The sequence below is a fragment of the Aethalodelphis obliquidens genome, unplaced genomic scaffold (genome assembly GCF_003676395.1).
Source record: "Aethalodelphis obliquidens isolate GAN/ISIS:26980383/991018 unplaced genomic scaffold, ASM367639v1 scaffold65, whole genome shotgun sequence".
Taxonomy (NCBI): Eukaryota; Metazoa; Chordata; class Mammalia; order Artiodactyla; family Delphinidae; genus Aethalodelphis; species Aethalodelphis obliquidens.
In genome coordinates, this window is record NW_020838009.1 from 5,798,602 (window position 1) to 5,812,809 (window position 14,208).

At 45.4% G+C, this 14,208-nt stretch overlaps 1 protein-coding gene across 4 annotated transcripts in view; it reads left to right on the forward strand.

The window, feature by feature from the left end:
- ARNT2 (aryl hydrocarbon receptor nuclear translocator 2) overlaps positions 1-14,208 on the forward strand; it is a 194,158-nt gene that overhangs the window by 15,333 nt on the left and 164,617 nt on the right. For 2 of the 4 annotated variants that reach the window (XM_027089166.1, XM_027089168.1), the window contains exon 1: positions 10,610-10,740. The exons of the other annotated variants lie outside the window; for them this stretch is intronic. In XM_027089166.1, the coding sequence (XP_026944967.1) occupies positions 10,644-10,740 (97 nt within the window). In that variant the 5' untranslated portion in view covers positions 10,610-10,643. Of the gene's footprint in view, positions 1-10,609; positions 10,741-14,208 lie in introns of those variants that run through there. 4 annotated transcript variants of the gene reach the window in all.

Genomic DNA, 14,208 nt, shown 5'->3' on the forward strand with positions numbered 1-14,208 from the left:
TTTATGACACCTTTGGACCTTACACAACTCAGGAAAATTGGAAACAGGCCTCTGGTCTTTGGTAGTTCCCAGTGAGATGCTCATTACCCAGACCCTCAGGTCTGATTGAAGGCAACCTGTTGGCTAGCTGTCATTTAGTCCAAGTGGGCTGTCAGGAAATTATAGCATTGAAAAATAAACAAAATTAGGAAACTGATGGATGAGTTAAATAGCTACTAAACACAGATGAATAGGGAATTAATGAATTAGAAAGTGGAACGAAAGAAATGACAGAAGTCAGCATAGAGATCAGAGTTAGAACATATCAAAGAGTGGCTATGAGACAAAGAGACTAGGCTTCCTACTTCTTTTTTTTTTTAATTGAAGTATAGCTGATTTACGATGTTGCGTTAGTTTCAGGTGTACAGCAAAGTGATTCAGTTATACATACACATATATCTGTTCTTTTCCAGATTCTTTTCCCTTATAGGTTATTACAAAATACTGAGTATAGTTCTCTGTGCTACACAGTAGGTTCTTCTTGCTTATCTGTTTTATATATAGTAGTGTGTATAAGTTAATGCCAAACTCCAGTTTATCCCTCCCCCCCCGCCACTTTCCCCTTTGGTAACCATAAGTTTGTTGTCCATGTCTGTGGTTCTGTTTCTGTTTTGTATATAAGTTCATTTGTATCATTTTTTTAGATTGCACATGTAAGCGATATATTTGTCTCTGGCTTACTTCACTTAGTGTGATAATCTCTAGGTCCATCTGTGTTGCTGCAAATGGCATTATTTCATTCTTTCTTTATGGCTGAGTAGTATCCCATTATATATGTACCACATCTTTTTTAAAATTTATTTCTTTACTTATATTTATTTTTGGCTGCGTTGGGTCTTCATTGCTGTGCGCAGGCTATCTCTAGTTGCGCCGAGCGGTGGCTACTCTTCCTTGCGGTGCACGGGCTTCTCATTGCGGTGGCTTCTCTTGTTGTGGAGCACGGGCTCTAGGCGCACGGGCTTCAGTAGTTGTGGCACGTAGGCTCTGTAGTTGTGGCACACGGGCTTAGTTGCTCTGCGGCATGTGGGATCTTCCTGGACCAGGGATCGAACCTGTGTCCCCTGCATTGGCAGGCAGATTCTTAACCACTGAGCCACCAGGGAAGTCCCTGTACCACATCTTCTTTATCCATTCATCTGTTGATGGACATTTAGGTTGTTTCCATGTCTTGGCTATTGTAAATAGTGCTGCTATGAACATAGGGGTGCTTGTATATTTTCGAATTATGGTTTTCTCTGGATATATGCCCAGGAGTAGGATTACAGGGCCATATGGTAGCTCTATTTTTAGTTTTTTATTTTATTTTATTTATTTTTAAATTTTTATTGGAGTAGAGTTACTTTACAATGCTGTGTTAGTTTCTGCTGTACAGCAAAGTGAATCAGTTGTACATATACATATATCCACTCTTTTTTAGATTCTTTTCCCTTATAGGTCATTACAGAGTATTGAGATGAGTTCCCTGTGCTATACAGTAGGTCCTTATTAGTTATCTATTTTATATATAGTAGTATATACATGTCAGTCCCAATCTCCCAATTTATTTTTAATTTTTTGAGGAACCTCCATACTGTTCTCTATAGTAGCTGAACCAATTTACATTCCCACCAGCAGTGCAGGAGGGTTCCCTTTTCTCCACACCCTCTCCAGCATTTATTGTTTGTAGACTTTTTGATGATGGCCACTCTGACCTCACTGTAATTTTGATTTGCATTAGGCTTCCTCCTTCTTAGTGCATGAATTAGAATTCCAGTCAGAGATAGTAGGGAGAACAGGGGTGGGGCAATATTCGAAGACAAGAGGCTGACAATTTCCCAGAAGTAACGAAGGGCATTGAGCCTGAGATTCAGAAGCTACAACAAATCCCGGAAAAGATACAAAGAAATCCCAACCTAAAGAAAATGTAGTGAAAATAGAGAACACCAAGGACACCGAAAAATCCTAAAAGCAGTAACAAAGAACAGGCAGATCACCTACACAGCAGTGGCAGTGACAGCCGACCGTTGAACAATGCGGGGGGTTAACCCACATACAGCCTGTAGTCAGCTCTCCGTATTCCCTTTCCTCTGCATCTGTGGATGCAACCCACCACAGACCGCGCAGCTCTGTAGTGTTTACTATTGAAAATATTCACGTATCAGTGGACCTGTGCAGTTCAAACCCAAGTTGTTCAAGGGTCAGCTGTAGGTTGATGAGTGACTTCTTGACAGCAGTAATTCAAGCCAGAAGACAATAGAATAATAATTTCAATACGCTAGTTGAAAATAATTGTAAACCTAGAATTCGAAACTTTACAAAATTTTTCTTTTAAGAATGAGAGGAAAATAAAAACATTTCAAGATAAATAAATCAAGAGAGTTACAGATTTCATCAAAGAAGCTTGTAAAGGGTCTAATTCTGGGAGGTGGTAAGTAACCCCAATGGAAGTTCTCAGGCACAGGGAGGAATGCTGAGCGAAGAGAGTGATGAACACAGAATAAACATAAGTATGCTTTGAATATAAATAAATAATACTAACATGTACTTTATGGGGCGATCAGAGGTAAAGCTATTCAGGATTCCTGAACTCTGCCAAGTATGTGTAATCGTATTTCTAGAGTAGTAATTAATGCATGTAGAGTATATAACCTTCGAACGAGCAGAACAACAAAGAACAGAATGGTGTATATAACCCCCATCTCCAATAAAACAGCAACAAAGGAGGGGAGAAGAAACAGAAAAAGTGGGACAAAAAGCAAAAAAGCGGTAGAAGTAAGTCTGTACATATAAGTAGTCCCAATAAATTAATAAACCTTTGTTTCTGGATTAGGAAACAAAGATTGTCAAATTAGATTAAAAATATATACATATAGCCACGTGTGGTTTACTAGAATCATATTTAAAATGTACTACAAGGAAGTGTGAAGTTTTTCCATTGGAAAAGTTTACAGCTTCAATAGGGCATGTTTTATTTCTTAAGGGGGGAATTTTTTGTATAAATTTCATTCCCTTTTGTATATCTTAACATTTTTCATAAGTTAAAATTTAAAAGTCAGCTTAGACCAAGTTAAATATCAATGGAGAAAATATTTTTAAAGTATGTGAGGAAGAGTTAATATCAATGTATGTATATCTGTACACGTGTGTGTATGTGTGAGTGTGTGAGTCTATGTGTGTATACACAAACAATAAAAGGAAGACTAAAACCTCGAAGACCATTTTTGAAATAAAGAACTAAGCAATTCAGAAAATAAATAAAAATAATCACAATTATGTTTAGATTCATTGATAACTAATGAAATAAAAGTCAAAACAAGGTATACATTTTGCTTGTCAGTTTGGCAACAGTTAAAATGCACTATAAAATCTTGCGTGGGCCGGGAAGTTCGTTTATTTCTGGTGGTAGTAAATGTGTAAACTCTCTGATTCAAGTATGTTAATCGATTTTAAGAAAATAATCAGAGTGAGGAAATACCTCATACAGAAATGATTTTTGCAGTGTTGTTTATAAAACTGGAAACAATCTAAATGTCCAACAATGACAAATAATGGTTAAATTATTTGTATGTATTTTAAATGGCCTATCATTTAGGCATTACAATGATGATATACTTCTATTTTTATTGACAGGAAAAAGCTTCATGATTTATTAGTCGAGAAAAGTAAATTATATTAATAATATGATCTTATTCATATTAAATATATCTATTTTTATTTGTATTTATATATGTACAGAAAGGGGTCTGGATTCATATTCAACAAAAAGTTAACTATGGTTATCTCTTTTTGTGTAAGCATATTTTCCAGCTTTTTTGGTCTTGTAATTTATAATCGAATAAAATTTTAAATAGAGAATGTGTTCATAACTTAGAGGCCATATTTCGTACTGTGTGATTAAAAGCAGTAGCTTTTAAATCCAATGTACGTTGGTTTGCATGCATTTTAGCTCTAGCCGTTACTTAGCTGTGTGACTTTAGGCAGATTACTTAGCCTCTTAACTTTGGTTTCCTTATCTGTGAAATGGAATAAGAACAATACCTAGCTTCTGGAGCAGTTGAGCTGAGCTGTTGAAATGAGACGCTGCATGTAAAGTGTTTAGCAGTGTGCTGGACGGTGTCTGTGCCCAGTACGTGTCAGCTGTTCCCATCACTGGAATCATTCTGGCTCTGAGGACCATTTCCACATGGAGCTGAGACATGATTCTCAAGTGATCTGAACAAGGGCAGCTTTGAGCAGTCAGTGTGGAAGCACACAGCAGCTCGTAACACTAGGAGCACATACCTGTCAGAGGGATGAGTCACATGATCGGTTATGTCACGTCCTTCTCAGTGTCTATTGAGATAAGCACAGGTTGTTTTTTTTTTTTCTTAGTTCAGCTATTAATAGATTTCCTAATGGTGAATTATCTGCATCTTCCTGGAATAAAAGGTACATGGTAACACTGCATGGTTCTTTTAATATTATTATTGTAAGATATGCTGGATTTGATTTGCTAAGATTTTATTTAGGGCTTTTCCATCCATGTTAATGAGTGAGATTTTTCTGCAAATACAGAATTTGTAGTGTAGCCAGTGAAGTGTTGTGCTTGTCCAATAATTCATCATATATACAGATTACAAATATTTATTGTGTGTGAGAGAGACATGGAGAAGAAAAAGGAGAAGAAGAAGGAAGGGAAGGGGAAACGAAGGGGGGAGGAGGGGAGGAGGAGGAGGAGAAGAAGGAAGGGGGAGGGGGAGGGAGATGTACCTACGGCACTGTTTATCCTTCCTTCGGTCCTCTAGCTCTTCCTCTTGTGCTGGTTTTAATCTCAGGCAGGCTCTCCCCGAGGGGTGGTCCAGTTACATCTCATCAGCGAAACTCCTGCAGAAGTCAGATGATAGCACTGAGCCAGGGTCTGTTGCCAGGGGATGCAGTACTCTGCCAGACCAGATCTGGGCATGTGCCCACCCCAGGAGCCCTCTTGGGGTCCCACTTTAGCCACATGGACTGTGAGTGTGTGTGTGTGTGGGGGGCATATCTCAAACGTGGTTCTCAGCACTGTCCCCAAAGTGCAGAAGGGGGCGGGACAGGCAGTTCAACAGATGATTGATTATCCGTAATTGAGCAGGTGCTTTTGTGTGTCCCAGGTTGTGGTTACTTCATTTGGTTTGCACACCACTCCCGTGAAGTTTGGTTTTATGTCACTTTACTCCCGTATTTATTGGGGAGATGCTCAGAAGCTTTCCCACTTTGCCAGGACTATAGAGTGGTAAAGTCAGTCCAAGTTGAGGACTCCTCTCCCTCAGTGGGGCTGCTTCTCCGGTCAGGACAGCCTGTGCCGTGTCTCCTGGAGACGCTCTCAGGCCAGCCATGGCGGTGTCATTGTCAATGTCCCACGTGGTGTTACTATAGCACCCTCTTGTCTGTAATAGTGCTGTCAAATCTACCTGCGGGTGGAAGCCAAAGCGATTGTACCCTTACTGCTTCACTATCACCTGAAACCTTTCCTTTCAGTTGTCTGAGTCATACTTTTCCTTTGGTTTATTGACAAAACAGCTTTCACTGTTTTCCTCCCAAAGAGTCCTAAAAAGACAAACAGGTAGAGAATGGATTTCTAATTTGTCTCACAGACTCAGGCTTCCAGACACAACTGAAACCCAGAATCTTCGCTTCAAAGATGTGAATGTGGAGCTGTCTCTATCTGTGGTTGCTTCCAAGAATCTGACATGAATTTTGTAACATTCCTTGTGAAAAATAAGTCTTGTTTTGCAGCACAAAGCGCTGAAGTTGAAGGATCACATAAGACGTACAACAAGCGAGTTGTTAAAATAAACACTTATCACAAAGATGTTTTTGCAGAGTAACATGGGATATTAGCCCATATCCAGCTGCTCTTGACCAAGTCTTGGCACACTGGGTGTTTTTGCTTTACAATATTGAAGGTCCGCTCAGAGTAGCCTTGTTTCTGTCAAGATGAACATAAATGAGATGATCAAGATGAGGATGAACAGGGACTCAAATGCCTTTAAATAGCTCAAGACAAGAATGTCCTTCCTGGGAGCCTGAAATGCTGTGTAATCTTTGACTTCTTTTTTTTTTTTTTTTTTGACTTCTTAAATGTAGAGCAGACTTCCTGTTTCTGCGAGTGTGGCTCACTAAATGGCTGTTTTAAAATCTGAAACCCTAAGACGCACGTTGCTTTTCCACTCTCTTCGATGAAGATAGCTATGTCAATAGCATCTCTACAGGATGACCTCTGAGGGTCGTGATCCATATTTGCTCCCTATTTCAGGTTCCCCAGTCTATCCAGGAGGCTCGATTGAATTAAGTACTCTTTAGAAATGGAGATTTACCGTTTATTTGGTGTATGGATAAAAGCGAAAAGATGGAAATGCTATTGATTGCCTTCTGTGGCCAGGGAGGTAGATTCTTGAGGTCCGTGCTTCTTCTCAAGATAAATGTGGATTATTGGTAGCTCCTAACAGCTCCTGGGTCATGCAGGCCCACATATTTTCCTTCTTTTTTTTTTTTTTTTAAGATTTTTTGATGTGAACCATTTTTCTAAAAGTCTTTATTGAATTTGTTACAATATTGCTTCTGTTTTCTGTTTTGGGTTTTTTGGCCTTGAGGCATGTGGGATCTTAGCTCCCCAACCAGGGATCGAACCCACGCCCCCTGCCTTGGAAGGTGAAGTCTTAACCACTGGACCTCCAGGGAAGTCCCCTGGGCCCCATATTTTCTACTTTGAGCATAACTGGACAAGTAGAGTTGGGTTTTAGGATATTATCTTAATAGGATACCTAGAACAGCAAATCATAGGAGCCCCAGGCTGCCATCAGAATTCACCTCCTCCTGACCCTCTTTCCATCAGAGCAAAACCCAACTTCTTAATGGCCTCTTTCTCCCAAGGCCACTACCTAGGAGGGGGCAGGGCCGAGGAAAGGGAAGACTTGGTTAACACGAGGGTGCGGTCATCATTCCCTGGGTTGTCTTCCCTCAGTGTCCACGAAGAGGAAAAAAGTTTTCACTACTCTTAATCTGGTTAAATTGTTTAGAACACCTTTCACAAATGAAAGGCATTCTTTTTGCCTAGGTGCTGTTGACCAACTGTATTCGCTTGGGCTGCCATAACGAAATACCACAGACCGGGTGGCTTCAACAACAGATATTCATTTTCTCACAGTTTGGAGGCTGGGAAGTCCAAGATCAAGGTGCTGGCCCGTCTGGTTCCTGACGGGAGCTCACTGTCTGGCTTGTAGATAGCCCACTTCTTGCTGTGTCCTCACACGGTAGTGAAAGGGGGGAAGCAAGCTCTCTGGTGTTTCTCATAAGGGCACCGGTCCCATCGTGGGGCCTTCACCCCCGAGGTCTCATCTAAACCTCATCACCCGCCAGAGGCCTACCTCTGACTACCATCACATTAGGTTTTAGGGCTTCAACATGTGACTTCTGATGGGGACACAATTCAGTCTGTAGCGCTAGCACAGAACTATTTTTGTTAGATGCTTGTTGTAGTGACCCACGTTTGGGGCAGTAAGGTCGTAAACTCGGGTGGGAAGAGTGAGAAGAAACAGACGTCAGGAAGGGCCGTGAGGAGGGGCAGCAGGCCTGCGAGGTTAGGGCTCTGTGGCCGAGGCTCCTCCTGCTGAGACCTGAGCTTGTGTGCTCTGTGTCCCTGTCTCCCTCTCTCCTAAGACACTTAAAAATGACTTCTTTGTTCACGGCTCAAACTGAGTCTGTATGGGACCATCCCACTCAATTTTGAGTTTGAGGCAGGGCCTGGCATGGTACCTGATAGAAGATGGCTGCCTGGAAAACCTTAACGGAAGGAAAGCAGGGAGTTTTGAGCCTCAAGATTGAAAACAAGTGAGGTTCTGCTGATGGAAAGAACGGAAGTCAGCTTACCAGATGGTTCGGGAAGGAAAAACTGAGTTCCGTTTTAGAATATAAAGATTGAGGTTAACCGTGGAACCTCTAGTCCATACATTATTGCCAAGTAGTTGAAGATCATGTAGTCATACGTCTTAGGAAGATACAGGTCATTTCTTTTAACCCTGTAGTCACAGCAGGGTTCCCTATGATAAAGCCATGGCCCGATAGCCCCCCACCCATGCTGGGTGACATGTTCATTTATAAGGCATTTAGACATTCCCGTCCCAGCTCTTGGAAAGTTCTCTGCTACCCTTCAGTTCTACTATAATTCCTCCTTGTTCCTGTCATCTGAGGGCTTACAGTCTGCATCCAGCTTCCCTTCCTGCTGCCCGGCCAGCCCCGCTCTGCCTCGCCGTGTCTCTCTGGCATTTATGGTTAGATCACCCACCCTCAGCAGCTGGTCCTGATGATGGTGAAGAGCAGTCTCTGCTTGTCTACTGTATTGACCTGCGGGCTGAGTACAGGGACTTAAACACCACTGGTGTTTGCATAATAAGGACTGTACTCATCTGATGACTGAGTGGAACACTCATTGTGGGCCAGAGGCCCAAGATCTGGGTGCTTTCCTCCAACCCTACGAGAGGCAGTGCTGTGGAATGGTTCACCCTGACCACGTCTGTGCACAGACTCAGAGGACGCTAGGGAAACTGCTGAGTCGTGAGCCATACTCGTGTGTGCATTGCCACATTGACCTACTAACCGTTTCTTGGACATTATCTCATGAGGCATGAGTACATGGGTTGCATCACTTACAGATGCAGCGGGGGTGGGTCAGAGTGTGGCTCACCCAGCTTCACAGGTGAGCAAAGAAGGGACCTGGATGTTCTTGTGTTCCAGCCTCAGCACTGTGTTCAACCTTATACCGCAGTGGTGCAGGGATTATCTCAGCTGCTTGAAACCACTGTCCGCTGAAGGGCCCTCAGTTGATAAATGTGGGAAGTGGTACTGAAGGTGGGACCAGGTCACACAGAGGAGGAACTGGCAGAACTGAGACCGTAAGCTCTGTGTCCCACATCCCTGACACATGCCTTCACAAAGCAGATGCTTCAATTTAATAGGGGCGAATTCCGTTCTCTTCTGGAAGAGATATGCAGAGGATTCTGAGGAAGCAGAGAACCACTGTTGGTTCAAAGTGAACGTTATCCCTTTAATATGCAATTCCCAACTTTCATTCTCTGTCATCTGCTCATATCCACATCTGGCCCCTGGATCTAGAAATAGACAAAAATAATTTTGTGACGTGTAATGAACGTAACCCTCGATGTTTATTTGACACATCCTTCAGGCCAGGAAGTGGCCTGGAAAATATAGAGGGTTTACTTGATACAGTGTAAGTCACCAGAAGGTTCTTTCTTCTCAGAATGCCTTTTCTATATTCCAAGCCTCCTTTTAGGATAGAAAGCAGAGGAAATGAACTTGACTGACACAGCTTTTCAGAACAAAGGGATGCTGTGCCCTAATACTGCTGGGTCGAAGTTCCCAGCAGAGCCTCCGCCCAGTCAAGAAAGCCAGGCCCTTTCTCGTGCCAACCAGGGTCACGACCACCATTCTGTCCTAGGAAGCGGCAGAAGCACCCCTGCACCCCTGCCTGGCATCTCGTCCTTTTCCCGACCCTCCCCCCCTTGGAGTCACATCCACAGGACATCACTGTCCTCTGAGAAGTACCAACAGGGCAGCCGGTGAGGGACCACCAGCCATCGTCAGGATCTTTTTGTCCCCTCAGAAGGGTTCTCTTGCCATTCAGGTCTCCTCCCCAGGATGAGAGCCACTGTTCCTGGTACCACCATGGCTTCCTAGGCCTTCTGACTCGATACCATAGCTGTGACTGGGCTTTCAGCCTCTAAGATGAGTCAACAGGTCGTATGACGATGTGTGTGGTCCCGGCTCTGAGATCTAGGTGGTCTCCCCACTTCCCAGGCCCAACCAGCCTCTCTTCTCCCCTGTCCCCCAGCCATGCTGGCCAGTTTCCTGCCAGACCCTGGATCTAAGGTCGACCCGTGGGAGAATGGAAAGGTCAACTATGTGTCATTTGTATGGTCAAACCAGTCAAACCCATAGCAGAGCTCCTAAGTCAAGTTCTTCCCCTCCAGAAGCTCCCTGGGTGTATTCCCTTGTGGGATACCCCAGAGCCAGGAAGAACAAGCCCAGAGGAGACAGAGCCCAGAGGACCCCAGACGCCACCACCGCCAGTCTCAGATTTGACGTGTGAATGGTTTCAGGCTCTCCTTCCTGGCTTCTCCATACCCTTCTCCTGATGTCTTTGAAGGCCTGGATCTGCCTGATGCTTCAGGGATATTGGTTGTGACCTTGGGGTCTTGCTCTGCTCGGGTGGTCTCTTTAGCTTTAGTGACACAGAGAAATCGTCAGGATTGGGAATGTGGGAATGAGGGTCATAATATCCTCCCCCCATCCCCCCACCGCCAGAAACTTGAAAGCAGTCACTTAGGCAGCCGGTCCAGACCTTGGGTGGGGGGAGGACGGTGTACCTGGGAGAGCCTGTGCAGCTTTCCCTGGTCAGCTCACCCACGAGCTCAGTCTGCCCCGCTCTGTGCTGGGCCCTTCCTGGGTGGTGCGTGCACAGGGATGAATCCCACATTCTCCTGCCCCAGACCACGTCCTAGGGGAGTTTTCCACCAGCCGACACTCTGCTCGTCTTCATTGATATCATTCACCAGGATCCAATATCACACCCCACCCCCTGACCTCCCGCCATGGGACAGTGGGCAGCAGTCAGGGGAACCGTGCAGTGGAATTCTTCTGAAGAAAAACAATCATCACCTGTCGCCACCACCCCATCCCTCCAATGCAGTAAGTCCCCTACACATGTACCTTCAGGTTGCGAACTTTCAAAGATGCGAACGTGCGTTCGCACATCCAGTCACGTAAGTTAGTTCACGTGTCTGGCGAACATTGTCACGTGTGTGTATCCTGTACAAGTGGTTGTGCTTTCGTGTACTTTACTGTACAGTGCTGTTTAGAGGACAGTAGTACAATATCTTTATTTCAAACCCAGGAGGTCCAGAAGCAAACATAAAAGCAGCAGTGATGTAGCTGGTACTGTACTTTTCAAGGTACCGTACTATAAGATTAAAAATGTTTTTTTTTAATTTTTTGTGTTTCTTTTTTATGTATTATTTGTGTGAAAAGTATTATAAACCTATTACAGTACAGTACTGTACAGCCGGTTGTGTTAGTTGGGTACCTAACTTTGTTGCACTTACGAACGCGCTCTCGGAACGGAACTTGTTTGTATGTAGGGGACTTACTGCAAAGGCAACAATGAAACCAGAACTCAAACCCCGAATTGTCCCTGCAAAGTCAGCAGCCCAGGCCCTGCGATTAGCAGGCCGTCTTGCCTGCTCCGCAAGGTCTCCTTCCAGAGGCCCTGGCTCTCTTCCGACAGGTGGGTTGCTGGGAACAGCAGGGTTATGATGGGTTGCATGGAGTCTTTATGGCCGTTGCTCCTGCCCATGTCCCGGTCAAGGGAGGACCAGCCCCCCCTACCCCGTCCGCCATCTCCAGGGCAGTCTTCCCGAGGCCCTCTTCCCGCCAGCGCCTTTCCTCTGAAAGCCCCTTGGCCTTTCCTTTCCCCGGTAGCTGCGGGGCTTCCTTTAGGATCCTGAAGGCGGCACGGAGGGGCCCTGCCTGCTCTGAGCCTCCTCCCAGAACGCCCGTTTCAGGACCGTCCCTCGTCGGGGCTATGGGTGGGGATGGGTGGAAGCAGCTGGGCCGGCGCTTCTTGCAGGCCAGGCCCGATTCCTCTCTCTCTGTTGCTTCATCTTCTGTCCTCTCCTTGTGCATTTTCCCCTCAGGCCTCGTGGCCAGGACAGCCCCATTGCTTACTGCCAGGACCCTGGTTCTGCAACCCAGCCAGCTGTTTCTCAGCCCCCAGCCCGAGCTGTTCCCGCTCATCCAGCTGCTTCTGCAGGGCTCTGCAGCCTTCTCTCACTGCCTGCACTGCTGTTGGCAGCTCCTGCTGGTCTTGGTGCCGAGGGCAGGCTCTGCATCCCTCATCCTCCTTGAAAGATCACCCAGGGGCTGAAGCCCTCTCTGGCCATGCGTGGGTGGCCTGCTGGGTGGGGATCATCTTGCAGGAGGCCAAGCAGTAGAAGCAGCTCTCTGAAATGACCAGCCACCCCTTGATCTCTGCCTGGGCCCCTCCTCTGCCTCGGGGTCAAGTCCAGGTGTGGTGGCCCCGGTCCCCTTCTCAGGTGGCCTGATGGAACTGACCACAGACCTCATGAGGGTTTGACTTGGTGGAGCCCTCCTGGGAGCTCAGCCTCAGAGACTGGGGGTTTTCTCAATAGGTAAAAATGCAACATCTGTTTCCCATCTAACTACTACTCTTCTGGGTGTGGACCGTGATGAAATACACACACTTGCTGTGTTTGCCGGCATCTCTGGGGCACAGTGGGAGGGCAGTGCCGTGCCCACCGTCAGCTGCATTAGAGGTAGAAGGTTCCTCAGCTTCTCCTGGGACCTGCTTCGGCAGGAGACTTGGGCTCGTTTGCTTAGACCAGAGGTTGCAAATAGTGGCTGACGGACAACATCTGGCCTGCCTCCTATTTTTCTATGGCCCACAAGCTAAGAATGATTTTTACATTTTTAAATGGTTGGGGGAAAAAAGCCCACAGAAGAATAATACTGCAAAATGTGAAAATTATATGAAATTCAAGTATCATTTGATAAGTTGGCACACAGCCAAAGCCACTCATTTACATACCATCTATGGCTGTTTTGGGACCATAACCTCAGAGATGAGTAGTTGCCACAGAAACCGTGGCCTGCAAAGCCCGAGATATCTACTTGCTGACCCCTCACGGAAGAAGTGTGCCGACCTCTGGCTTAGATGGTCTGAACTGAGGGGGACTTCTCCGCTTGGGCCAGAGCCTCTGAGACACAGAGTGACGTTCCCATGAGCTCTTGGAGCCTGGGGTCTTCATCTATAAGTAGAGTGTGGTCTCATGATCACCGAAGGCCTCTCCAGCCCAAGCTTTCCATGGTTCTAGGAAACCTCAGTAGCTCCCTCACTAGGAGCTCACCCACTCCGCCCTTCAAGTATCAGGGTCCTGGCAGAAATTGGGCCACGGGGAACAGATCCATTTGGTTTTTGGTACCAAGGAGCACAAAAACAATACAGTAATCACTTTGAAAAGAAAACTGACTTTAATGCCTTGCATGTAAACATTGTTACTCTTTTGCACATTTTGTATTTCTAGTCACTCACTGTTTAAAACTAAAGGCACAATGTATTTCTCGCATGATGGATGAATTACATTCATCAAGGAATATATTCAACAGGGAAACCACTTTGTTTCATAAAACTTTTCAAAGGAGATTTTATATCTCTGGAAGGATAGTGATTTCCTTAATCACCTTTTTGTGGGGTGTGTTCCCGTTTTTTTTCCTTCTTTTTCAAGTAAAGGCATGTAAAGAATGAGAAGAATTGCACTTAAAGAATGAGAAGCATTCTTTTTTTTTTTGTTCCTGTTTGACAAGTTTTCCTGAATGAGAAACGCTGGTCCTTCCCCAGGCGACAGCATGACACTGGACGTCTATAGACTTGAGGGTGTGTAACAATATTGCCTTTCTCTGCTGCGTTTTCCTATGGAAAGTTTACCTCATTGACATTCACCTCTATGTGGAGTCACACAGTCGCATGTGACTGCACCTGAAAACTTGAAGCCAGAGATAGAGTCCCGAGGGACAATACCAGGGCAGAGGGACCTCAGAAAGAGAGAGTTTAGGTGAAGGTGTGCATATGCTTTTGTGTCAGGGAGAGGGTTGGCGGGAATCAGAGATGTCAAAGGGCTGAGAAGTGGGACCAGCAAGCAAGGGACAGAGGGAGGGGTCAAGAGAAAATTGACAAGGGGTGGAGAGGGAGGGGCTCAAGGGGGGGCAGTAATGCAGCAGGAGTGCAAGGGAAGGGGAGTGGAAGAGGTGGGGAGGGAGAGGAGAGGAGGGAGGGGAAGGAAATGTACAGGAGCAGGACGGTGGAGGTAAGCAGGCGGGTAACCAGGAGCTTAGACTAGAGAGGTAAAAAGTGGTGCCTCAAGGAGGTTTTACATGACTTTTTCTTTTTTTTTTTAACATCTTTATTGGAGTATAATTGCTTTACAATGGTGTGTCAGTTTCTGCTTTATAACAAAGTGAATCAGTTATACATATACATAGGTCCCCATATCTCTTCCCTCTTGCATCTCCCTCCCTCCCACCCTCCCTATCCCACCCCTCTAGGTGGTCACAAAGCACTGAGCTGATTTCCCTATGCTATGT